This window comes from Microtus pennsylvanicus, chromosome 5 (genome assembly GCF_037038515.1).
Source record: "Microtus pennsylvanicus isolate mMicPen1 chromosome 5, mMicPen1.hap1, whole genome shotgun sequence".
In the NCBI taxonomy this organism is placed as follows: Eukaryota; Metazoa; Chordata; class Mammalia; order Rodentia; family Cricetidae; genus Microtus; species Microtus pennsylvanicus.
The window spans coordinates 92554824-92579127 of NC_134583.1; the positions used below are offsets into that span (position 1 = coordinate 92554824).

The 24304-nt window shown below is 53.9% G+C and overlaps 2 protein-coding genes across 9 annotated transcripts in view; one reads left to right on the forward strand and one right to left on the reverse strand.

Annotated features, from left to right (window-relative positions):
• Syt7 (synaptotagmin 7) overlaps nt 1–17237 on the forward strand; it is a 60667-nt gene extending 43430 nt beyond the window's left edge. For all 8 annotated transcript variants that reach the window (XM_075973475.1, XM_075973476.1, XM_075973480.1 and 5 more), the window contains 6 exons: nt 1829–1964; nt 5405–5675; nt 7357–7526; nt 7881–7995; nt 8504–8703; nt 12362–17237. In XM_075973475.1, the coding sequence (XP_075829590.1) occupies nt 1829–1964; nt 5405–5675; nt 7357–7526; nt 7881–7995; nt 8504–8703; nt 12362–12466 (997 nt within the window). In that variant the 3' untranslated portion in view covers nt 12467–17237. The remainder of the gene's footprint in view (nt 1–1828; nt 1965–5404; nt 5676–7356; nt 7527–7880; nt 7996–8503; nt 8704–12361) is intronic.
• Nucleotides 17238–19183: 1946 nt separating this feature from the next.
• Nucleotides 19184–21558, reverse strand: Lrrc10b (leucine rich repeat containing 10B). The gene has a single exon (XM_075973484.1). It carries the CDS (start codon nt 21316–21318, stop codon nt 20440–20442), a length of 879 nt encoding a protein of 292 aa, XP_075829599.1. The 5' UTR covers nt 21319–21558; the 3' UTR covers nt 19184–20439.
• Between the last annotated feature and the right edge of the window lie 2746 nt (nt 21559–24304).

Below are 24304 nucleotides of genomic sequence, written 5' to 3' on the forward strand. Positions count from 1 at the left end.
GGTGGATCGTGCACCTGATGACCCGCTGTCCCTGCCTTTCCTGCTTCTCTTTCGTTCCAATTCACACGCACACTTTCGCATGGCTGGGTCTCCCCTTTTGGGGATCTAAGTGTGCCTCCAGCTGTGTGTGTCACTACCTAGGCTCTGGCTGTCCTGCCCGTCTTCTCCCTGTTGCTCTAGGTGTCTGTTGGGCTTGTGTGAATTTTTATGTGTCTGTACGTGTGTCTGTGTGTGCACGCCCTGCTGTTGGATCCTGGTGTCTTCCCCCAGGGCCTGGCATATTCTGAGCATGTCTGTCTCTGCCTGCTGTGGCCGCCCGTGTACTCCAAGCTGGTCTGTGCCAGGGGATGTGGCTTGTATCCAGTCTGTGTGGCTCTGTGTTCTCAAAACTGTTTAATTTTAGCCTGCCCCAAGCCCTATGCCATTACTTCCTCACAGCCTGTCCCCACCTCTTCCTTCTCATGAGACATTCCAGCCTGGTCCCTGGGCAGGGTCCTAGTTGTCTTTTCCTAAGTCCCAGCTGAATGGAGCCTGGGCTCATCATCTGGCTGTTAAAGCAGAGATCCCAGCCCCCTGGACCAGCATGGCACTGGGTGTAGACGTGGTTGCCGGCTAGGTGGTGGCCTGTCTTTCTCTGACTCAGGGTAAGAGTCTTATCAAATGTGCTGTGTGAGTGGGGAGCATGGTGGAGACAGGGGCACATGAGGTTATCACGTGCCTACCCCAAAAACGGCTATTCAAGCTGAACGGGCGTAAATGGCTACTCAAGCTGAATGGGCGCCGTGTGTTTCTTTTGTGTCATGTTAGAAACAGAACCTAAGGTCCTGATCAGTGTTGGCTAAGCAAGCCCTTTACCATCCAGCTACACCTTCCGCCTGTAAAAGAGCTTGCATTAAATCAGATTTAAACTTTCATGCTCAGTAAGTGAGAGACTTGCCGCACAAGCATGAGGACTGAGCCCCTAGAACCTATGTCGAAAGAAAAGCAGGGCATGGTGGGCCTGTAAGCCCTGTGCTGGGGGGGTGAAGTCCGGCAGGTTACTGGGGCTCCCTGGCTAGCCAGACTTTGCAAGCCACAAACCAATGAGAGACCTTGTATCTAAAACGAGACAGCAACTGAGGAATGACAATCAAGGCTTCCACATACATGTGCATATTATACACATCCGGACACACACACAGTACTCCTTCACACTGGCCACATGGCAAATGTATAGATTCCAAGCACGTGACTAGTACTGCATGAGACAGCAAAAGATCAATTCTGATACAGTAGACACTGCCAGACAGAGCCATGCGGATAGTGGTCCCAGCCTCACCTTGGCTACAGGGTGAAGAACACCTTGGCTCTGCCGAGGCTGAGCAAACACAGGTGGGGCTCTGGGAGAGAGGCTGTGGAGTGTTTGCAGAGGGCAATGACGTGGAGAGACACCTGGACAGGCCACCTGGCGCCTCCCCCTTTCCAGACTGGGTGGAACAGGCGTCTGCCGAGCAGGGGAGTTCAGAGAATAGCCATGTAAGCCAGAGCTCGGGGGGGGGGTTGTGTGTGAGGGAGGTTACAGGAAGAATGAAGGCTCCCCTAAACAGCCCCCACAGGGCAGCTCAACCAATCACCTGAGGCAGAGGCCCAGGAAGATGAGCCCTGAGCGCAGGTCTTCAGGGAAACCAGACTTTCTGTGAACAGGGGTTCACTCCTGCTGGCTCACAGGAGGTGACAAGGGCTGAGTTCTCAGAGAAGATCCTGTGACCACCCAGGCCCATGGAGTCCAACCCAAACCAACCTGTAGGCCATGCTCATTGGAACTCTCCCCCCCACCCCCAACCTTTAGGTTGCCTGCAGGAGGGAAGGCTGTGAACACAGCCCCAGTGCCTGGCCAGACACCTCACGATGAGTCTGACCGCAGAACGGAGCCCCGTTCCTCTGTCTCGGACCTCGTCAACTCCCTGACCAGCGAGATGCTCATGGTGAGAAGGGTTGGGGATGGGCTGGGAGGGGGGCAGAAGTAGGCAAGAGACTTAGATACTCAGTTCCAGCAGGATGGCTGTCATGTGGGCTGACCAAATGAGGCCTGGTTTCTTTTCCCATCTCTTCCATGAAAATGCCTTTCTATGCCTCCGTTTCCTCATTTGTCTCCCTTTGATCCTTTTCTGAACTGAGGATACAGGACGTTTACATCCTGGGAGGATAGGCTGTCCGGCAGTGATCTGAGGCAGGTGTCCTTTCCCTCCAATGGCATTCCCTTGGGGGGGGGGGGAGACGTAAGACTGCCTTGTAGCCCACCAGGGACCTCAGTTGCTCTTTGTTGCTGTCAGGCCTATGATCCCAGTCTAGGTTGTTTTCCAAAGCTGGGGCTGCGGTTCTCACGGCACCCCCTGGTGGTAACAATATGTCACAGCTACCTATACTTTCCAGAGAGCCGCGGGGTTAATCCCTAGAGGGAGGCCCATGGACAGGCACAGCAAGTTAGCAGACAAGAACCAGTTGAGATCTGGTGGACCAGAAGTTCCTCCAAGGCTTGGAGAGGGTTGTGGTGGGAATCCAGCACCCTGTCTTTCTACTGGACGTAACAGGGCTCCTTGACTCCCTTCCTGTGAGAAAGGGTTCAAGCTCCCCCCTGCCCACCCAGACCCACAATTTCCTGCCAGTCTGACCTGTTTTCAAGTAGCAATATGCACACAGAGTCACACAGGTCACCTGGGTAAGGATTCTGGTTTCCAGGCATCAGGCCTGAGGCGGAGCCCGAGGCTGCGTTTCCCTTGGCCTGGCTCTTTGTGACTTTCTAACTTTGTACAGACTGGTTGTCTTCTGCTCTGTGCAGCCCGTTACCACAGACCACCCTGCCTGCTCTCACAGGCCCCTTAATTGGTGCTGTTTCCTGGTAGTCGGGTTCCCAGAAGGGACAGCCCTTTCCCAGCCGGCTGGCTGGCCCCTTGCTGCCCTCAGGGAGAGGCTGGCAGACTCAAGCAGCGGAAGGAAGTACAAGCCGGTGTCCCTCCCATATACTCCACAGATGCCCGGAGGTGGGAGGGCAATTGCCCAGCCCTCTGCCAGGGCGAGGTCACTGATGTTAACAATGACAGTAAAGATAAGCAGGACAGAATACATCCTCACCCCGTGGCCTTCTCCAGACCCCAGGCTGCAGAAGCTGAGGACCAGGAAACAGATACCTAGAGATGGACAGAACCATCCCCACTGGGGAACATGGGACCTGGCACAGGCTAGCTTGATGTCTTTTAAGGGTTACTTCTAGGACAGAGGTTTGGGGCAGGGGAAGGGAAAATTAGGCAGCTTGGTTGCCATGGAAATGACTTGTTCACTAGGGCTCAGGACTGGGCCTTGAGAAATCTAAGCAAGTGGGTACAAAAGCTCTGCCCCTTTCAAAAGTAAAGTCCACCCAGACAGTCCAGGCTCCCGCCAAGAGCGAAGGGAAAATGGTGGCCTAAGATGCCTTTATACGAGAGAGGGAGTTGGTGTTCGAGTAGTCTGGGCTGACTCTGCCTACTTGTGTCGTGTGCCTGGTCACGCTCCTGGGAGCCCTCAGTCTAAGTTCCATGATCCCCAACCTGCAGGTTCAGAAAGTGATGTTCAGGGGAAGGGGAGGTCTGCTGTGGGCAGAGGGAAAAGCGTGGTAGAGGTCTCTGCATGGAAAGCCACATCCTGCGTGGGCCTGGGAGAGAGCCTGTGGGCAGCGAGATCAGCTGTGTGTGGGGGTGGGTAACAGGAGCATCAGCAGTGGGCCAGGCATGTAGCTCAGGTGGTAGTATGCTCACCTAACATGCACGAAGCACTGCTTGATGGTGGGGCGGCACATGTCCCAGAAGTCAGGTGACAGGCAGGTGGATCAGAAGCTCAAGGCCATCTTTTCAACAGAGAAATAGAGACCAGCCTGGGTTATGTGAACCTCAGGCTCACACAGACATAAAAACAAATTAAAAATATAATTAAAAAAAAAAGTTTGGTGCAATTCTTCCTCAGCCACTAGGTGGAGCCAGAGGTCAGATTCAAACTATGGTCCAAGTTCAGGCAGGAGCCAGGCCCCCACCATTGCTGGCCACGAACCTGGTTTCAAGTTCTAACCGGCCAGTCAATCAGGGAGCTTTGAGGTGAGTGGCCTAGTGTGCTCCAAGTCAAACTTGAAACATACTAGTGCCTGCCTTAAGATATGGCACAAAGGATGCCAAGTGGGTGACATACAGCAGTAGGGTTGGCAGGTGACTGGTCTCTGTGCAGTATTTGCCATTATCAGTGGGACTTGGACACTTCTTGGTGCAGGAAGGCCTTTGCTCTCGGAGGCTGCAGGGAGGGCCTTCCTATGACTTGGGGCCTGGGCATGCTTGGTAGGAAGAGCGGGCCATTACATCAGAGAGGGAGGGTCCTTACTGCTGTGTGAACTTGGACATGTGACTTGACCTCTTTGAGCCAGAGCCTCCTCAGCAAGAGGCGGGTGACAGCCACCTGGTCCGGCAGTAAGAAGGTGATGTGTCTTCACCATGGTAGGTGCCTCTCTCCGCTTTATGTCACCTGTGATAGTCTGTGTTGAGAAGCTGGGGCTGTCACTCCAGGAAGCCTGAGGGGCCCAGGGATTTTTCTGAGGGAGTGTGGGGAGAAGGCAAATGCCTACTGTTTTGTCACATCTGCAATTCCCTGGGGCCCTTTCTTGACTCCCATCTTGGTGAAAGGAGATGTGGACCAGGGAGCAAGCCCTGACTAGGCAGGTAGAGCCTCAAGGCCTCCCATTATTCCTGTGAGCAGTAATCCGACTAAGAGATCCCAACTGCTTTCCTCACCCCTTTCCCAGTTAAGATGAAAATACGGCTCCCAGTCCCTCCTTGTGACTATCTACTACTGCCCGTCCTCTATGCTGAGAAGTGGGGACTGGGAACAGGCGTAGCCTGGAGGTACAACCTCGGTGCCCAGGGACCCCCAGCCTCGTTCAGTCAGACTCCCTGGGGACAGCCTCCCATCATCCTCCTGAACACTATCTTGTAAACTGCATCATCCATGGCCCCCAGAGAGCCTCCTGTGTAAGAGCTGGGATGCCTCCCATGAGTCCAGAGTGCTGAAATAGGAGGGGAGGGAGGCCAGGACAGCTCAGGGTGGCTCTTGAAACTGAGCAGACTTATGGCTTCAAGGGGAGGTGGGAATTTGGGTCTCCTGCTCACAGCTATGGGGTCCAGGAGTCAGACTCATTCTGGCCCTGTTACCCACCCTCTTTATAGTTAAGTCCAGGCTCTCAGAGCCAGAACGTCCTCCACGGGCCATGACTGTGATGGACCACTACTGTATCCAGCCACGTTGTGACCAGAAGAAGTTGGCTTGTCCTGCTGTCATGGACCCTGTCCTGATGCCCAGGAGCCTGGTGGAGACAGACTCCCCACCAACATGCCATCTTTTCCCCCTGCAGCTCTCCCCAGGCTCCGAGGAGGATGAGGCCCATGAGGGCTGCAGCCGAGAAAACCTGGGTCGCATCCAGTTCAGCGTTGGCTACAACTTCCAGGAGTCTACACTCACCGTGAAAGTCATGAAGGCCCAGGAGCTGCCGGCCAAGGATTTCAGTGGCACCAGTGACCCCTTTGTCAAGATCTACCTGCTACCTGACAAGAAGCACAAACTGGAGACCAAGGTGAAGCGGAAGAACCTGAACCCACACTGGAACGAGACCTTCCTCTTTGAAGGTGAGGCTCCCAGCATGCCTCTTGCCCCCCCCCCCACTAATCCCATCCCACACATGAGGCTACAGGCAAGAAACATGAACCAACCCATGCCTGGTACACGTGTACAAGCACACACAGACAGGTGTACACACATACATACAAGATGCATGCACACACTAATTCCATGCACACACAGGCCCGATTAACCCAATGCATTTTGCTTCTAGCTGAGACTAGTCCCAGGAGGTGAAAAATGTCAATATACAAGCCATAGACTGAGGAAGGAGACTGGTTCAGGCTAGAGTCCCAGCTTGTGGCATTCAGAGGTTTATTGCTCTGGAGCAACCATGTGAAGGGCCTTTATGCATCTAGTGGAAGTGCCAGAACATTCGGGGACTTTCTCCTTCATCCTCATCTTCCTCTCCATCGGCCCCTTGCTCTAGGCTGTCTGAGCTCAAATCTCGGCTTTCTCATTTACTAGCTGTGTGGCATTAAGCAAGATCCCACCCAACCTTTGGTGTCTTCGGCTATAAAAGAGGTAATAATTATAATTAAACAAATTAGTAACTTTTCAAAGCACCTGATATCCAGAAGGTGCTGATATGGCTTGTTGAAGATATGGTTTGTTGCTGGCCTTTGACTCCTTCCCACCATGAAAGACGAGCAAGATCTTGGAGCCATTCCCTCTGGCTCCAAGAGGCATTGAGCTGAATGTGCCCCTTGCTCCCCAAACCACTCTTTATCTCTCATGGCTGAGGACACAGGGTGTGTAGTGACAGAACTGTCCACCCATCTGTGATACCAGGAAAGAGAACCTAGATGTAAAAGTTGGGAATTGGCTGGAGTAGGTATGGTGGGGACTTGTGGGTTAGGTCCTGATGCAAGCAGAGCCAGGATTTCAAGGGATCAGGGGAAAGTCTGTAGGGATGGAGCCTGGGCACAGAGGAAAGAGTGGGTACCAGCTCACAGTGGGAAGTCACTGGGGCCACACTTTGAAAGGACTGGGCACCTTCTGGGTACACTGGAATGCTAAAAGGAGCAGGCTGTGGGACATTGTCTATTTTTAAAAAAATCAATCTGGCCACAGTGTTGAGAATGAACCATGGGAAGAAGCTTGGGAGCAGGAAGGGCAGTTTGGACGTTCTTGTGGCTGCTGGGAAGAGTTCCTGGTAGTTTGAGTACCCAATATGGGATCTGTTTAGGGGGAGGAACAGATAGGTAGTCTTATGCCTAGGGAGGAAGTGAAGAAGAAAGCAGAGTCCCTGAACCTGGTCTGTTCTCATGGGTACCTTTCTAGTTTCCCTGTCCCCAGTCTTCCTAGGTCAGGCAGAGCCACTTGCCCAGACTTGATCCAGAGAGCAAGGGGGCCACTGCCCAGACCAGCAATGGACATACAAGCACATTAATGGCCATGGTCTTATTGATGCTCCTGGGACTGTCATGTAAACCATCTCAGCCTGTTCCCCCATCTGTTGGGTCACACGAGACAAAGTTTTTCTGGCACTTGAGAAAGTGCTACTGCAGTAAGCTGCGGCCCCTTGGCCTAGGCTCTGACAGAGGACACAAGGCCTGCCTTCCTTCTCCCTCCCATTGCTCCCTTCCTTCCTTCCTCCCTCTCCCCACCCCTCCCTTCCCTCTATCCTAATTTCTTTTCTGGTTGCTGTAATAACCCTCCTCACCTTGCTTGTCTGCCCCTACCCAGGTTTTCCCTATGAGAAAGTGGTGCAGAGGGTCCTCTACCTCCAGGTCCTGGACTATGACCGTTTCAGCCGCAATGACCCCATTGGGGAGGTGTCCATCCCTCTCAACAAGGTGGACCTGACCCAGATGCAGACCTTCTGGAAGGATCTGAAGCCATGCAGCGATGGGAGTGTAAGCCCTCCTTCGTTCCTAACTGGAGCGGTGTAGTCAGGGCTGGCAGAGGATGCCGGTAGGGCTCAGAGCAGAGAACTGATGGCAGCCCCCGGAGAACCAGCTCCAGAAGCTGGGGCAAATTATCTGAGCTGTGCAGTGAGCCTAGGGCTCTCTGCTCATGGAACTGGGAGCCCTGGGTAAGCACAGACCTGCTAGAGGAGAGAAGATGGCATAGCAGTGACAGGCAGAGGGACCTGCAGTTCTCCGACCACACCTTCCCTTCTAGTTCCTACACCTATCATCCCCGGAGGGAGATCAAAAGGAGCATCCTCCTCCCTGTGAACCAGCCTCACCCCTTCTGTTGCCCTGCAGGGGAGCCGAGGGGAGCTGCTCTTGTCTCTCTGCTACAACCCCTCTGCCAACTCCATCATCGTGAACATCATCAAAGCTCGCAACCTCAAAGCCATGGACATCGGGGGCACATCAGGTGCTGAGCCTCATCACGACAGGGTGGGCAGGGGATGCGGAGGGCTTCCTGGCACATGAGGCTCACTTTGGATATAGAGGATATAAGTGTTTGGGGGCCCCAACCCTGGCCTCGACCAGTCCCAGCTCTTCTGACTAGACCTGTGAGAACTCTTTGGACACACTCGGGATCAGTTGTCATCTTGGCAACCAGGCATCCCTGAATCAGGAAGAAAGGCAACATTGTGGTGGGGAGACCCCATTCTATCTCCAGTGCCACTTGCATGTGACCTTGGGCAGACTCGGGTGGAGTGTTAGCATAAGAACATTAGGGCAGTGTCCAGGGTCATTTTACCTGCTGATTATCCCTAATCTCTCTCGTTCTTGCACTGGTCTGGCCTTGTCACCCTCTTAGAAAGCATGTAGCCAGCTCCCGCTTAAGTTTCTGCACCTAGAAGGGCATGGAAATCCTTGAGTCCTCCTGACACACACACTCTGCCCCTCTGACCTTTCCTCTACCGCCCCCCCAGACCCCTACGTGAAGGTGTGGCTGATGTATAAAGACAAGCGGGTAGAGAAAAAGAAGACGGTAACAAAGAAGAGGAATCTGAACCCCATCTTCAATGAGTCTTTCGCCTTCGACATCCCCACGGAGAAGCTGAGGGAGACCACCATCATTATCACTGTCATGGATAAAGACAAACTCAGCCGCAATGATGTCATTGGCAAGGTAGGACTGGATGGGATGCATAGCCAGGTGCACGAGGGTTTGTCCTTAAGAGGCAGCAGGGGCCAAGGATAAGCAGAGGCCTGGATACCAGGAAAGAGCCAGTCAGACAGGAAAAGAAGGAATGGGAAAATGCCTTGAGTTCCCCGAAGGTTTTCTGGGTGGGCTCTCAGACTGGTTCAACCTTGCTCATGGGACGAGCTGGGTGGGGCTGTGGCAGAGCCCTAGCCAGAAACCAAAGACCTGACTTCAGCTCCTAGTAGGTTTGCACTCCAGTGTGGCCTGGAGTAAGTCCCTTGTCCTCTCTGAGCTTCTGTGTGCTTGTCTGTAAAATGCAGCAATGCCAGCTCTCCAGAGCTCCCCAAAGGCAGGTAAGAGTTACCTGAGATAGATGGGGACTCTGGATGAAGGTGGCTTTTTTTCCTCCCAAGACAAAGTTTCTCTGTGTAGCCCTGGATCTCACTCTGTAGACCAGGCTGGCCTCAAACTCACAGAGATCCGCCTGCCTCTGCCTCCCGAGTGCTGAGATTAAAGGTGTGCACCACCACCGCCCAGCAAAAGTGACCTCTAATTGCATGTTGAGCAAGAAGCCAGACCCAGAGCTGATTTGAATTTTTCGGCAACACAGTTCTGCAACATAATCCCTCCAGTTTTCCACTTTGAAAGCATGTTTCTATGTTTATGATTCAGTGTTGGGAGTGTGGGCACAAAAGTCTGCCTGGTTCTGGTTTTGTTGCTGTTCATTTGTTTGTTTTGAGGCCTTTGGAATGGAACCCAGTCATGCAGTGCCCCTGATCTATACCTATGGCCCTGAAAGTCCCCCTTAGCAGCTGCCACCTCTTTGAGCCTCATTTTCTCTGCTCAACATGAGAGCAGGGAAGTCCTAGCTACACAGTTTAGTGGGAGCATTTGATAAGGGCGTAGCGAGATGCTCAGCCTGGCACTTGGAGCACATGTATAGCTTCAGTTGTAATAGAAGTTAGCTTGGAAATGTCCCTACCCATGGTACATGTGGTCACCTATTCAGTAACATAGGTTTACTTTCCTTTGTTTTGGTCATTTGTTTTGTTTTGAGACCGTTTCCCAATATATCCCTGGCAGATATGGAACTCACTGTGTAGACCAGGCTGGTCTTGAACTCAAGGACTTCACCTGTCTCTGCCTCCCTAGTGCGGGGATTAAAGCCTTGTGCCACCATGCTCAGGCTGGCATCAGACTCATTATATTGCTGAGTTTCTGACCCTGCTTCTTGTACCTCCCAAACACTGGGATTATAGGCAAGTGCCGCGGTACCTGCTCTGTGCAGTGCAGAGGATTGAATCCGGGGCTTCGTGTGTGCTGGGCAAGAGCTCTGCTGACTGAGCCCTGGACAAGTCTCAGAAGTTTGCCCAGGAATAGTGTGGGGAACCAGTGGTCAGAGAAGAGGGAAGGAGGGAGTGGAAAACACAGGTCCCTGGGGATATGACTGTCTTGGCTACCTCTCCATGGCTGTGAAAAAGCACCATGACCAAGGGAACTTATGGTTAATGAAATATAAAATAATAACTTAGGCATTTAATTGGGGGTTGGATTATAGTTTCAGAGGCTGAATCCATGACCATCATGGCAGGGAGCATGGCAGCAGATAGACATGGCACCAGTGCAGGAGCTGAGAGCTCACATCTGACCCATAAGGCAGAGAGAGCTAACTGGGAATGGAATGGACTTCTGAGCCCACCCCAGGGGCACACCTCCTCCAGCAAGGCCACACCTCCTAGTCCTCCCCAAACACTTCTGCCAACTAAGGACCAAACATTAAATAGAATGAGCCTATGGGGGCTATTCTCATTCAAACCCCACAATGGCCATGTTTGGAGAAGATAAAACCACTTTCTGCAGGGAGTGGGCCAATCTGGAGACATCCCACAGACAATGGAAGAGAGGACCCAGCTGTTGGGAAGAGGAAAGCATCTAGCCTTGGTAGGAAGAAAGCTGGCCCTGGGAGTATCACTCTGTTGACCTGTGGGTACATGTACCACAGCTAGAGTGTATGCTTAGTGCAGAGCCCGCTGAGTCTTCAGAGGCTTCTCTAGCCCCTAACATAACCCAGTCTCGTAGAATTCGGTATTCCTTGGGGATTACTTTTAACTTAGCTCCTTTAATAGACCTACCTTTGGTGGGCCACACCAAGTCAAAAGTGGTTTTGTTCTTGCTTTGGCCTGGGCTAGTTTGGAAAGCCAAGGAAGGACATTCTGAGTCACAGCCTCAGCTCAGCTCCTAGAGGCTGGGGTTCTGCCCTTGCTCCAGGCTCCGGTGTCATGCTAGGCTGAAGTTGCAAATGCAAGCAGGGGCCCAGAAGCTCTTGTCTGTGGCCTTGTGGTGGTGGTGGTGGTGAGGGGGTAGTGAAGAGGAGTCGTCTCTCTGAAGAGTAAGCCTCAGAGACGGGACTGACTGAGAACTCAGTCACATGAGGGCAGATGCATGCCATCTCCAGTGTCTATAAGGCAGGCCCTACTATCAACAAACTATACAGAGGGGCCTGAGGCTGGCAGGATATTCTGCCCGGTGCATTTTTGTTTAAGTAGTTTCATTGTTTGTTTTTGACAGGGACTTACTTTGTAGCCCAGGCTGGCCTCAAACTCACTAAGTACCTCCAGGCTAGCCTCATACTCATAGTAATCCTCCTGCCTCAGTGTGAGGTTTTTAGGTATGAGACACTAAACCTGGTGAATAATTTTAAGTTGACAGAAAAGTAACAAAGACAACATGGAGTACCCATATCCCTTTCGCCCAGTGTCCTCAATTGTCAGCCCCTCACACTGCATCCGTCACAGCTTAAGGAGCTGATGTGGGACCTCGCTCTGACCCCTCCAGACTTCCTTTGCCTTTGGCCAGTTCTTCCACTAATGCCCCATCTCTGAGGATCCAGTACTAGCTAGCACATTGTACTCCATTGTCCAGGCCCCCTGCCCAGGTACTTTGACCTGTGACAGTTTCTCACCTTCTAAGGTGTCATCTTGATGGCCTTTAGGGGCCCTGGCAGAGATCCTGCAGCACTATCGACTTTTCCCGTCAGTGTCCAGGCCGGGCTCAGCTGAACACACTTATGTGTGTGTGTGTGTGGGGGGGGGGGGTTGGGGTTAGCCATGCAATGTATGGAGTCCTGACATGAGCCTGAGCAGGATTGGTCGTCCAGATCCCTGAAGATCCCTGATCCCTGCCTTACGCTATTTTGAACATTTAAACTCCAGCTGAAGAAGTTAAGACTCTTAACTCTGTACCTTAGTTTCCCCATCTGAAAACTTGGGCTAATCACGTGGTCTCTCACACGTCAGGTTTGTAAAGATACATCAACCTCTGGATGTCAAGTCCCTAGGACAAAGCCTTGGGGTGGGTGGCAGCAGGAAATACCAGGAGATGGGAGAGAGAAACAATGTGCCCCCTCCTAGGGCAGGGAAGGTCACGCAAGCCAACTGCCTGTGTCCTGACCTTCACCGCAAAACAGGTTGCAATCTGATGTCAAAGGGCCAGGCATGCCCAGGCCCCTGAGGGGTAGCGCAGGCAGGAAACTAGGTCAGGCTGGCAAGGAGAGAAAGGGGCAGCCTCTGCGGGACAGGCTGTTACTGTGGGACAGGGCCCAAGCCTCAGAGCCTGCCATAATGGATTCTCTCTTCCTCCCCAGATCTACCTGTCGTGGAAAAGCGGCCCAGGTGAAGTCAAGCACTGGAAGGACATGATCGCTCGCCCCCGGCAGCCTGTGGCGCAGTGGCACCAGCTGAAAGCCTGAGTGGGGCTGAAGGAGCCCCAAGGGCCAAGGCCTGGGTTCCCATCATGCCCCCACCTCTTTATGCACAATGCCCAGCCTGGACCCCTGCCATGGGTGAGGGGAGAACCCTGAAGGCTCAGCCAGGGAGGGGTACCGGAACTCTACTGGGCCCCATTTCTATGAAGTACCAGCCCCACCTCCACGAGTCCAGCTTGGGGGTGGGAGCTCTGGGAGCCATTTCCCTGCTTTGCCTCTTTCTTTCCTGATTTGCTGATACTAAAGAAGTGGGGGAAAGCTCAAGAGCCAGAGAGGCCCTCCCTCCAGAGGCCGCCAGGTGGGCGCAGCCCTCCGTTTTCTTTAAGGCAGTGCCTGGAGTGGAGAGAAGCCACCCCTTCCCTAGTCCCCCTTTTTGGGGCCCAAGAGAGGAAGGCCGAGGCGTTTGGCCACGGCCTGGTCTTCAGGCCCATCCCCAGCTTCAGGTGCCGGCTGGGCCCTGGATGCCGAGGATAGTATATAGCCTGTGCTCTGGGGTCCTGGAGACATGGCCCTGTGTATTTGTGTTGTGTCTACTGTGTGCGTGCGTGCGTGTGCGTGTGTGTGTGTGTGTGTGTGTGCACGCCCACACAGTGCACGCATGTGCACGTGTAAGCTCGTGCGCACACGTGTGAAGGGGGTGCTCACTCCCTGTCCCCCGGGACCAGCAGGGCTGACTAGCTATGGAGAGTAGCGGAGTTCCGTGACGAGAGGATGAGGTAGGGCTGGGTCAGGTAGAGGTTAATGCCACAAGGACGCTAGAAGAGGAAGGGTATGGAAAGCTGAGTAGGAGCCGTCAGGACCACTTTGCCTGTCTCTGTAGCCCCCACCCCCATAATTCCCCAGTAGCAACTCCCCTGTAATGTCACTCCTTGGGTCTGGGCTCTTGCTTTGTAAGCACCTACTCATCCTGTGCATGGCATTCCACCAGGGCACCACTCCCACCCTTATCAGGCATCCCTAACCCCTTACCCAGGGGCCGCCCACCTTCCCAGCCAAGTTGGCATCTGCCCCACACTCTCTGGCTTGGCTACAGTCCCTCAGCCCCACTCCTTACCCCAATACCGCCAATTCCTTTCATTGTCTGATCTACCCCTAACCTCCGGGCTGACTTGACACATTCCCTCACCCTCCCTTATTCCCCACCGCCACCCCCAGAGCAGTAGCTCTTTCTGCCCTGCCCCCACCTTGCAAACAGAGGAAGCCGGGAACATTCCAGGAGTCTGAGGTTGCCATACCCAAAGAAGCCGCCGTCTCTCCTAGCATCCTCTGCTGAGGAAAACTGGCTTCCCCTTAGAAACAGCAGACTCCAGGATGTTCCCTCTTAAGTCCCACCACCCCTCTACGCTGTTTCAGAGAAGACCCACTGTGACAGAGCCTCAAAACCTGTTCAGAGAGTGGAACCGGACATTCCCAGAACCTACCACCAGGTGGCACCAGACCACCACATCTGTGGTAACAGTTGGGGACCACAGTTCTACCCTGGCTGGCAAACCTGCCACCCCAGGAACAGAAGAGGCTCTGTCCTGGATCTACACACCTAGAGCACAGTGGAAGCATAGATATTTGGGCACATTTTCCTTTGGTGGGGTTCCCCTTACGCTCAGCTTCCTGCTCTTGGCAGTGAGGTCTCCTTTTTATCCATAGCAAAGTGTTCTTAAATTAAATTTCACACCCCGTCCCCTGGTACCTGGAGGAATCTCTTATGTTTTAGGTGAATCATTTGTAGGCTTAGGCTGAAGAATTCTATTGTGAAACAAATAGCTCCCCATTTTGCTTGTAAATCTAAATGTTTCTATACTGCGGCTTTTGCTTTAAGTGGGATCTGCCCCAGCAGCCTTGCCCAGCTGGGACCCCAGAAAGGGACCCCAGAGGCTGTGTGGAAATAGGAGAGGGTACTTTCAAGAGTCTGGAAGTGAGAGAGAAATTGCTGCTATCCTTTACTCCACCTGCCTCAGTTCCCTGAGCATTCCCACAGGACCATCTGAGGGGCCCAACCAACTTCCCGCCAACGGGAGTAAGAATGGCAGGGTTTATGGGAGACACGCTCTTGCATTTCTTAGCCAATCAGCTCAGAGAGCATCACCCACAGAGCTGGGTCCCCTGAGACCTACCTAGGGATGCTGGTGACCCAACCTGGAATTCCTCAGCCCCCACGTGTAGCTGGAGTGGGGGATACCGGCAAGAGGTCCCCAAAAGGTACACTCAGCAGAGTGGGTTTGCACAAGAGGCAGTGGCCGAGAAGGAGTCTGGGTATGGGACAGTTAGGGCAATTGGGGAGCCGGGGAAGGGGGGAACCTGAGGGTGGGGAGGGCACCAGAGCTCTGCTACCACCCTCCTAGGGTCTTGGGCAAGTCACCCACACTCCCTGGGCCTCAGTTTCTCCATCTGTAAAATGATGGTAATAATACTTCACCTACCTCATGGGGGAGGTTGTGAGGCCACTATCACCTGACCCGGGGGATCGAGGCAGGAGGGCTCTGAAGGTGCTACCCAGAGCCAAGTTGTCCCTGACACCTGAAAGCAAGGCCCACCTGCCCATCCACCCTACCCCACAGAGCCTCGAGGGACCACCAGAGCCAATCTGTCTCTTCACTGTGTCCCAAGCCCCTTTATGAGTGTCACCTGACATCTTGTGGGCACCCTAGACTTAGCTGTTATGTCGTTTAGGTATCTTTTCTTGTGACCATCTTCTCCATGTAACTGCTATACAAATTCCACCTGCCCCAGCACACCCCTCCACCTGCCCTCCAGCACCAGAGGCCAGGGAAGGGACAAAGGAAAACAGCCACAAAACATAAAAATTAAAAAAAAAATTTAAAAAGCCAAGGGGATTCCCAGCTCAGCTGGGCCCCCGGGGTGGGAACTGGTGGCAACTGTTTGTATTGTGTTTGAGTCCTTGAGCGCAAGTGTTTTATAAAAAATAAAACAAAAATCCACTATCACAAAAAAAGAAAAATTACAGCAAAGAGAAATGAAGAAAAAAAAGGGAAAAAGAACCATACAAAATTTTCCACCATATGCACCCTCTAAGCCAGCAAAATCTTCCTCTTTGCAAATCATATTTTTGTGGGAATGGGCCCTGCTTTTTGTGGCAAGGCCTGTTCTGATAAATAAAGAATCGTGAAAAAGTAGGGCCTTGGCTATTTCCTCTGTGGGTTCCAGCCCTCTCTTCCCCCAAGGGAAGCAGAAGCTGGGAGTGGGGAAAATGGGGAGCCTGGGGGTATCTCCATTCAGTTTGTCACCTCTGGGACTTGATTTTTCATTAGTGGCTTGGGCCTGCCTGAGCTTCCAGCCCACCCTCAGATCTAGACTGTCATCTCCACACTCAACAGGGAGCATTGCATGTCCTAGGTGAGGCCTAAGTCATGCTTAGATGTAGTCAGCTCTCCTATAGATCTACAGGGACTCTTTTGGAGCTCACCTAGCTGGGCACACACTCCCTCTCTTCCCAGAGGACCCTTAACACCATCCCAGGTAGGCAGAAAAAGCAATGGTGGGACCCCAACTACCACCTCACCGTCACCTGCTCAGCTGCTATGACTTGGGGACAATGTCTCCTTCCAGGTCGTGGGGGGGACGGACATAGGCTGAGATCTAGGTTGGCCTGCTGGACCTGTGGCCTTTCTCTGACCTGTTGTCTAGGCTGATTCTCTATGGTTGGAAGAAAACCTCTCCAATCTAAAGAGCCCCATTGGCAAGTTCCAAGCTGAGGGCCTGTGAGATTGGACTCCAGTGCCCTTTTGTCTGGGATTCTGGCAAGCCATGTCTTTTGCTGGGCCCTTGGTGTCCGCTATTCACAAAGAAGCAATAATTTCCTAGCCACTCCCTGCTTGGTCCAGGGCAGCTGGCCTGCCAGTTCTCAGGGTACTGCAGAAGGAAAACTCTATCTGCTTCAGATAGACACTAAGGGGAGCCCGTATCTCCATGGGCCCTGCCCCACTCTGGAGTGAAAAGGGGCACAGACCCTTTGTTCTCCCATATCTGGGGCCAGCAGCTGCCTCCTCTGTCTGTACTAAGTACCCCCATTCTGAAGCTTTCCCACCCTTGCCTTTCTGCCCTGTCAACTTCCTACACTATGGTTCAAACATCTCTTTTAAAAGGTGTGTGCTGCTGGGACGTGGCTCAGGTACAGCGCTTGCCTGATGTGCAAAGGCATACGAAAGGGGATAAAAAGCAGAGGTTTTTGGCTTCTATTCCAGGGGTTGAAGGGAGTCCTGGGGTCAGGTAAGTAGCTTCAGGGGCACCCTAAACCAGCCTGGGTTTGGGTTAGCTTTTCTTTGGGAAAGTAAATCCAGGAAACAACTTTAGCAGAGGCGGTTCAGCAAGCAGAGGTGTCAGACCCTAGCCGCCGGCACAGGGCCTCTGAACTTCTCCGGCTCACCTGCTCTGCCTGCTCTGAGCTACCCATTCATCCTTTCATGTGCCTGAGACCACTTTTCTCCTGCAAGTCCCTCCCAGATACACTGCTTCCAAAGGTCTCACTGGCCTCTCTGAATTCTGGGCTCTCCTCTCCCTCTCTGAGAAAGACGGCCCAAAGGACAACCTGAACATGCTTGACGCCCTATCCTGAGCCACCGCCATCTGTTTCTTGTGAAGTCATCCACTCCCCGTGTCTGAGTCCTGTGTATGTGTCTGTATGTGCACATGTGTGCGAGTGTGGTGTCTCTTAGATTGTGAGCCCTTGGGCAGCATTCCCTGTCTGAATACACGTCCTGTGAGGCACATCTGGCTGTGGTAATAAATGTCCATCTTCAGAGTCACAGTGCCCCGATGTCTTGAGGAAGCTTTGGGAAAGATATCAAAGTCAGCCAGTGTGGCTGCATGGAAGGAGGGGAAGGGCTTTCGGGGAGGGTCTCCAGTTCCCAGTCATCCCATTTCCCCCCTTTAGCAATCTCTTGCAGGAACAGTAACAAAGCCAGGAAAGAACTCGGCTAAGATCCCAGTATCTGCTACCCTGTCTGCCAGTCAAGAGGTCAGCTGGTCCGCAGGCTTGGGAACCAGTCTGGAGACTTGAGGGTCAGAGGGGAGGAGACAGGCTATAATTCTCCTCCATCTCGCTTGCCAACTTGCCTGCCAGCCAAGGATGGGGTGCTCTCTCATAGCCTTAACTGAGCACTGGGTAGCGGAGTCCACAAATAGGCCAATGGGCGGGTCACAAACTCCTCAGCTTGTTTCTTGCCCTGTCGCCTCCTCTGGCCTACTCATGTTCCCTTGGCCTCTCCCCCTGCACTCTTGGCCTCTGTCCCAACCTGACACACACCCAACTCCTTAGAGCCTCCATGTCCCCTCCCGATGTGTCCCACCTTTAACTGCCCTGAGACTGTGGGGACCACAGATGAGGCTGTAAATGTCACACATCTCTTCCTTCTTCCCAGGAGCCAAGTAAGGGTGGCAATGATGTTGGGACCCCTCACACAGTGCTTTCTCCACCACCAAGGGAAGTAGTATCCGGGGAACTGGCAACAGACCTTCCTTCCCCAAGTGCCCTCATTTCCTCAGAGAGCTTCCTAACAGTGCTGGCAGACATCTGCAGGAACTCTAACCAAACTTTCCAGAAGACACGGAATGTGCTTCCATCAGCTTCCGTAGCTCCCACTTGGTCGGTAAACAGCTATAGATAAGGATGCCAAGCTGGACAAAGGAAAAAATGGGGCGGGAGAGGGATCTGAACGCCTCAGGATGGCCCAGGGGAGTCCATTGTAGGGCACTCTCCAGACCATCTGGCCTCAGGTGAGCCAGGGAAGGGGAGCAGAAACATCAGAAAGGAAGGAAACCTTGACCTGGAGTTCCACACAAAGGGATGGTGAATAAACGACGTGTAGAGTCTTAGGTTGGAGAATCGGACAGATGGAGAAACTGAGGCTCGGGGGACTAAGATCAAGACTTAATCAGGAGCCGGGCGGTGGTGGCGCACGCCTTTAATCCCAGCACTCGGGAGGCAGAGGCAGGCGGATCTCTGTGAGTTCGAGACCAGCCTGGTCTACAGAGCTAGTTCCAGGACAGGCTCCAAAAACCACAGAGAAACCCTGTCTCGAAAAACAAAAACAAAAAAAGACAATCAGGATCACTCAACCAACAGCTGAACTAGGAGGGGGCCAGACCTGGTCCACAGGGGTTTCCCTGTACCGGACAAGTTCTGGGTCAGGGGGTCAGGGGTCAGTCCCTGGTGGGCTGGAGTGCTTGCCAAACCCATCTGTTAACCTCACCTCCCAAATCCTTACTGCTAAGTCACCAGACCCCAAGAAGGCCCAGGGCCCTGATAGCATCTCAACAAAGACAAAGCCTACAGTTGGGTCCCGCACTCTTACCCTTTGTAAAAGCATCAGCTCCCAAACTCCCCACCTTCTCCCCGTTTCTATCCACAGTCTTATCTCACTCCAGATCCACGCCCAGCCTCCTCCTTACCCAGAGCCCAGCTACTGGACTGAGCCTGACCGTTTGGCCTCATATGACATCAGCCCTCATTGCCATGGTGATAGAGGCCAAAACTGAGGGAACTTAGGCTGAGAAAGGCAAAGGAGAACGGAGCAAGCACAGTCACAGAGCGAGTGGGAGGGGCCGGTACTGGTGCGATTCCAGCTGGTGGGAGAACCAGAACCAGAACCTGAGAACTAAGCTGCAGATGACCCCCATGGCACAACCTAGGGCAGGGTTGTGAGCCAGAATGGGGAAGGCGACACCCAAAGATGCCAGGAGACCAGCTTCAGGGAGCCAACACCATTTCTTTCTGCAGCCCGCACTTGTTCCCCAGACAGGAAGGACACAACAGTTGGCCAGGGTCATTCTGACACAGAGTCGGGGCACAAGGATGGGGGAGGTGCACCCACAGCAGTGGAACTTGGTGCTCCCAGACTTATAAATAAATAGACATGTGGGAAACGCACATTCTTTCTCCAAGAAATATAATTTATGTTTGCAATCAGGTTTTTTTTTTCTTCCTAAAGAAAACACTACCTTCTGGGGCTCCAGCCCCTGACAGTGTCCCTGAGTGTCCTCTGGCCCCTTCCTCCTGTTATTGCTTGGATCTGACCCTGGGAATTGCAAAGCCTGTCTCCTCACCCCCTCGGAGGCTGTCCCTGGTGACGGAGTAGAGGACATAGTGCCCGTCCAGTGCCCCATGCCGTGCCAGCCACCCTGGCTGTGCCCATGTAAGGAAATGGAGAGTGGGAGCAGTAGCGAGGCCCAAGCAGCCTCCTAGAGAGCAGAGCCCTCTCTTCGGGGCAGGAGCCCTAGAGGCACAGTGGCTTCTTTTCAAACTTGACATCTGAGGGCACAGATTGTAAGAGAGGGAAGATCTCTTTGCCCAGCAATCTCTCAGCACATGATCGGCGAAGAGATCAGAAACAAAGGTGGAGTGGAGACCCTGTCTTCTGTGCTCCGTACAGATATCGGGGACCTGGTGGAGAGCCGAGGGAAGCTAAGGTGTGTCCTGCTTCTGTCCTGGACAGTCCCTATGCCCTGCCTCTGGCCAGAACCTCCCCCCTTCCACACACACACACACACACACACACACACACACACACACACACACACAGAGGGCAAGTTTTGCCTCCATACAATTCACCACAGAGGTAATGACTCCAGCAACAGCTAGAGTAGGCCTAGGCGATCCGAACCCCAGATGAAAGTGATAGGCACCCTGGGCATCCAGTGTCAGAGTGGGGATGACTCTGTGGATAGTGGTGACCTGGTTCCAGGTGAGAACCCGCTCATCTGTTGTACCATCAGTGACTCTATCCCAGACTTCTTGGTCTGAAAATTGCCCAGAGGTCCGCCCGGGGAGTCTTTCTTACTACCCAGAAGTCTCTGAAGATAGCCTAAGGCCTTTGCCAGGTAGCTCACTCAGTGCCACTCCTTCACTGCCCCAAGAGGCCCAGCGGCACCCTATATCCAGACAGCCACGGCTTCCTAGAGCCCCTCCTGCCAGAGTGGCCAAGCCCATCACTCAAGGCAGAGGTTCAAGTGCCCAATCCTGGAGGGGCTTCCAAGGCTCGGAGATTGTCCCTGGCGGGCCCCAGGGCCCTGGGTCCTGCGCCTCCTATGAGCAAGTCTTCTTCCTCCTCATCCTCAAAGGCCCGGACTGGCCGCCGGGATGGCGGCCGAGGAATGGGCTCGTCTCGCTCAGCCATGCGCTCGACGGCGCCCTCGCCAACTAAGAAGACGGTGTCTGCCACACGCGGGGGTCCAGTGACCGGGTTGTGGTCATAGGAGAAAACTCGCAGTGCGCGCAGCGGGTGCAGGTCTGGGAAGCCTCCCAGGCGGTTGCGGTCGAGGTCCAGGATGTGCAGCCGGCCCATGCGCAGCAGCGCGGGCGGGAACTCTTCGAAGCGGTTGCCGTAGAGCCAGAGGCCACGCAAGCCCGTCATGCGCGGCAGCTCCGCGGGCAGCGCGCGCAGCCGGTTGTCACCCATCTGCAGCGATTGCAGCGCCACCAGGCGCAGCAGCGGCCGCGGGAAGCGCCGCAGGAAGTTGCCTTCGATCCACAGGCAGCGCAGGCTCTGCAGCTGCGCAAAGTCGGGTGGCAGCGCCAGCAGCCGATTGCCGCCCAGGTAGAGACGCGTGAGGCGCGGCAGGCGACAGAGGCCGTCGGGCAGGCGCTCCAGCTTGTTGAAGTCGAGCGCCAGGATGCGCAACTCGCGCAGTTCCTCGATCTCCTCGGGCAGCTCGCGCAGCCCCGTGCCGCTCACATACAGCTTCTGCAAGCGGCTCAGCGCGCACACGGCGCTAGGCAGCCGCCGCAGCCGCCGCCCGCTCAGCTCCAGCTGCTGCTCGCCGCTGCGCAGCTGCTCCTCGGCGTCCGACGGCAGCTCGTCCGGCGTGGACTCCGCGATACCCATGGTCACGGGCCCCAGCCCGGGCCGCCGCTGCCACCACCCGGCATCGCCCCACCCCGGCCGCCCCGACGGGGCCTGGGCTGCTCCGGCCTCGGGGGCCCCCCGCCCCGGCCTGCCTGTGTGCCGGGAGGGGGGCCGTGCCGGGAGGAGGCGCCCGCCTGGGCCCCGCCGCCCGGCACAGCGTTCGGCCGCCCGCCTTCTGGCCTCCCCCGCTGCCTCCGCCGGAGGCCGACTGGCTCGAGTTCGAGCTGACTCGCAGCTTAGCGACCCGTCGCCTTGGCAACCCCCGACGCGCGTGCGGCTGCCAATGAGGCAGAGAGTGGGCGGGGTGGGGCGTGGCCAAGGCGGCCCGCGGGAATGGGGTCCAGAAACTGAAGCGGATCCCCGGCTAGTTAGCCCCGCCGGGCGCTAGCCCGAGCCAGAGGCAGTCGCTGAGCGCAAACTTAGCACACAACCGGTTAGCGCTGAGCCCCGACGTCCGACGCTGTCTACACCTGCCTCAGCGTGCCACTTGATTTAGTGTGTGTGCCTCAAGGCGAGTGGACCCAGGAGGAAGAAACCTGGGACTGAAGAAATTGAAGAGAGACACTGGAGGAGGACCGGAAGGCGAGGTCATTTGCTTTTTGGTTCACATCCAGCGGCATGTGACCAGTCGTCCAGTAAGTGGGGCGGAGGGGGGGGTCACTTCAAGACTATCTTGGACTAACTACAAACAATGCTATGTTCTGGCCTTTTTTAGATCTGAGGTTTTGCGGGACTATGTCTGACTCCGCCCTCGCCGGGTTCCGCCCATTGCTGGTGCTCTCACACTCCAAACCCGCAGCTGCTATCCAGGCCCGCCCGAGGATACCCAAGGTCTGCGTGTGACTGTGGTGGGCGGAGAACTGGAACAAGTGACCACCTTTGAGTGCCACCAACGATAATCACCTTGGTTCTGTGTCTCGGCTGCTCTCACCAACAGCCTTTTGACCTGCTTCCTCGACCTTCCACTCTGCCAATGATCCATGTGCCCGGCTCTTTGCGCAAAACTACTACCCATATTTTAAAGATAGAGGCACTGAGTGAAGCCCTAAGAGATTGGACTTTAGCTGGTTGACCGAAAAGCAAAAAAAAAAAAAAAAAAACAAAAACAAAAAACCCAAAACAAAACAAAACAACAACACAAAACTGGCCTTTGAAGCCAGGCCGTGTGACTCAAGAGCCCTAACTCCTAACTATCTGATTTCCCAGTAAAAGAAAACACATCCTTCCACCCCACCCCTCCAGGGGATTTTTCCTCAACAGAGTTTCTGACTCACAATGCTGAAACTAGGAGAAAGGAATTACTAATCCCATAGAGATGAGGAGGAAAGCTGCCTCCAGGGATTAGGCAAACCTGCTAGAGGGTTGTGCAATGACAAGAGGTGGCACCGTGGGACTCAGTCAACAGACCTCACACCTCCTCCCCCTGCCCTCTCTGACCCGGCTGTTGGGACAGCCCTTAGTGTCCTCCAAACCATCCCGACAATCTCAACATTAAGACACGTTGGTTCACCTCTACAGCCCAAGCTGGTCAACCAGCTTGAGCAACAACACACAGCAAGAACCCAGGTGTGATGGCTAAGGCCTGTAATCCCAGAACTTTCTCAGAGCAGAAACTGGAGAGGTTTTGCAAGTTCAAAGTCAGCCAAAGCAATATAATGACTTAAGGCTAACAGGATACATAGCAAGCCCTTGTCTCAGAATGGAGGCAATAAAAGGGGGATAGGGGGACTCACACCTGCCACCCCAGCTGTGTTAACCAGACTGGGCAAGAATCTATCTGGAAATTTAAAAATAATAATATAAAGAAGGAAGGGCTGGGGGTGTCCTTCAGTGCTATTGAGTGTATTTTGAAAAATGTTGTCACTGGCTTTTTGTTTTGTTTTGTTTTGTTTTAAGCTTTTGTTCCTTTGTGAGTTTCACATAGCTGGGGCTAGCCTCCCAATTTCTGGTCCTCCCACCTCCCTAATGCTGGGATTACAGGTGTTCACCACTAAATTCTGATTACGTGGTACTGGGGATCAAACCCAGAGCCTTGAGCTACACCCCAGTCCTTATGTCCCATTTCTATTACCCGAAAGTTCCCACACACCTCTTCCACACCCCAGAGGCAACTTTGATCATGACATCTATCATCCAGGGTCGAACTTGGCTTGCTCTTAAATATCCTAGAGATGAAACCACCCAGAAAATCCTTTTTTCACTCTTGGGTTCTCCTTCTCTGATCCTTAATAGATATTTGTGAGCTAAAGGAACAGAAGGGCAGAGCAGTAACAGTGGTCTTCAAGCAAGGCGTTTCTTGGGGTGAGCAGATAATGGGAGAGACAGACAGAGGCAGGCTGTTACTAGGAAACAGCCATGTGCCCTCTATCCTTGGGAAAACTAATAAAATTATGTGGGGACCTCAGCCAAAGTAAGGGATCCAGCCCCAGCTAGGCAGGGTTCAACTTCAAGTTCCTAGACTGTGTTAAGTCCCAACCCAGTACTTTCCCTTCTTACATGAGGGGATTTCTCAGAGAAGGTGGGTACTTACATACCAGGGAGCCAGGCATGACTACCTCCCAACCCCCTACATCCCTTCAGCATCTTTATCAAGGGACATTCGATGTGGAGGAGGGAACCTAGTCAGCCCACCCTCACCACATGCTCAGGCTGGCACTGCAGCACCAGGCAGCCCTCCTGGGCTCTGTGGGCATCCCAGAAGCCCTGTGAGTGCCTCTGCTCCTGTACCAGCCAGGCATTGCTCCTGGAGTTAGGAGCACGGAGGCCAGCCCTCTGCTTCCTCTGGGTCTTTTTCTTGCTCTGGGTAGATCCTGTACCTTTCCCTCCCACCAGGTCCTTCTCAGTGGGTAAAGGTAAAATGTGTTGCTGCGCTCAGGGCCCACGCAGATTGGCAGTGAAGCAATCATCTCAATGAGTCATGCTGGCACTGCAGGAGCCTGGTCCCTGTTGAGGTGTCACTAATGAA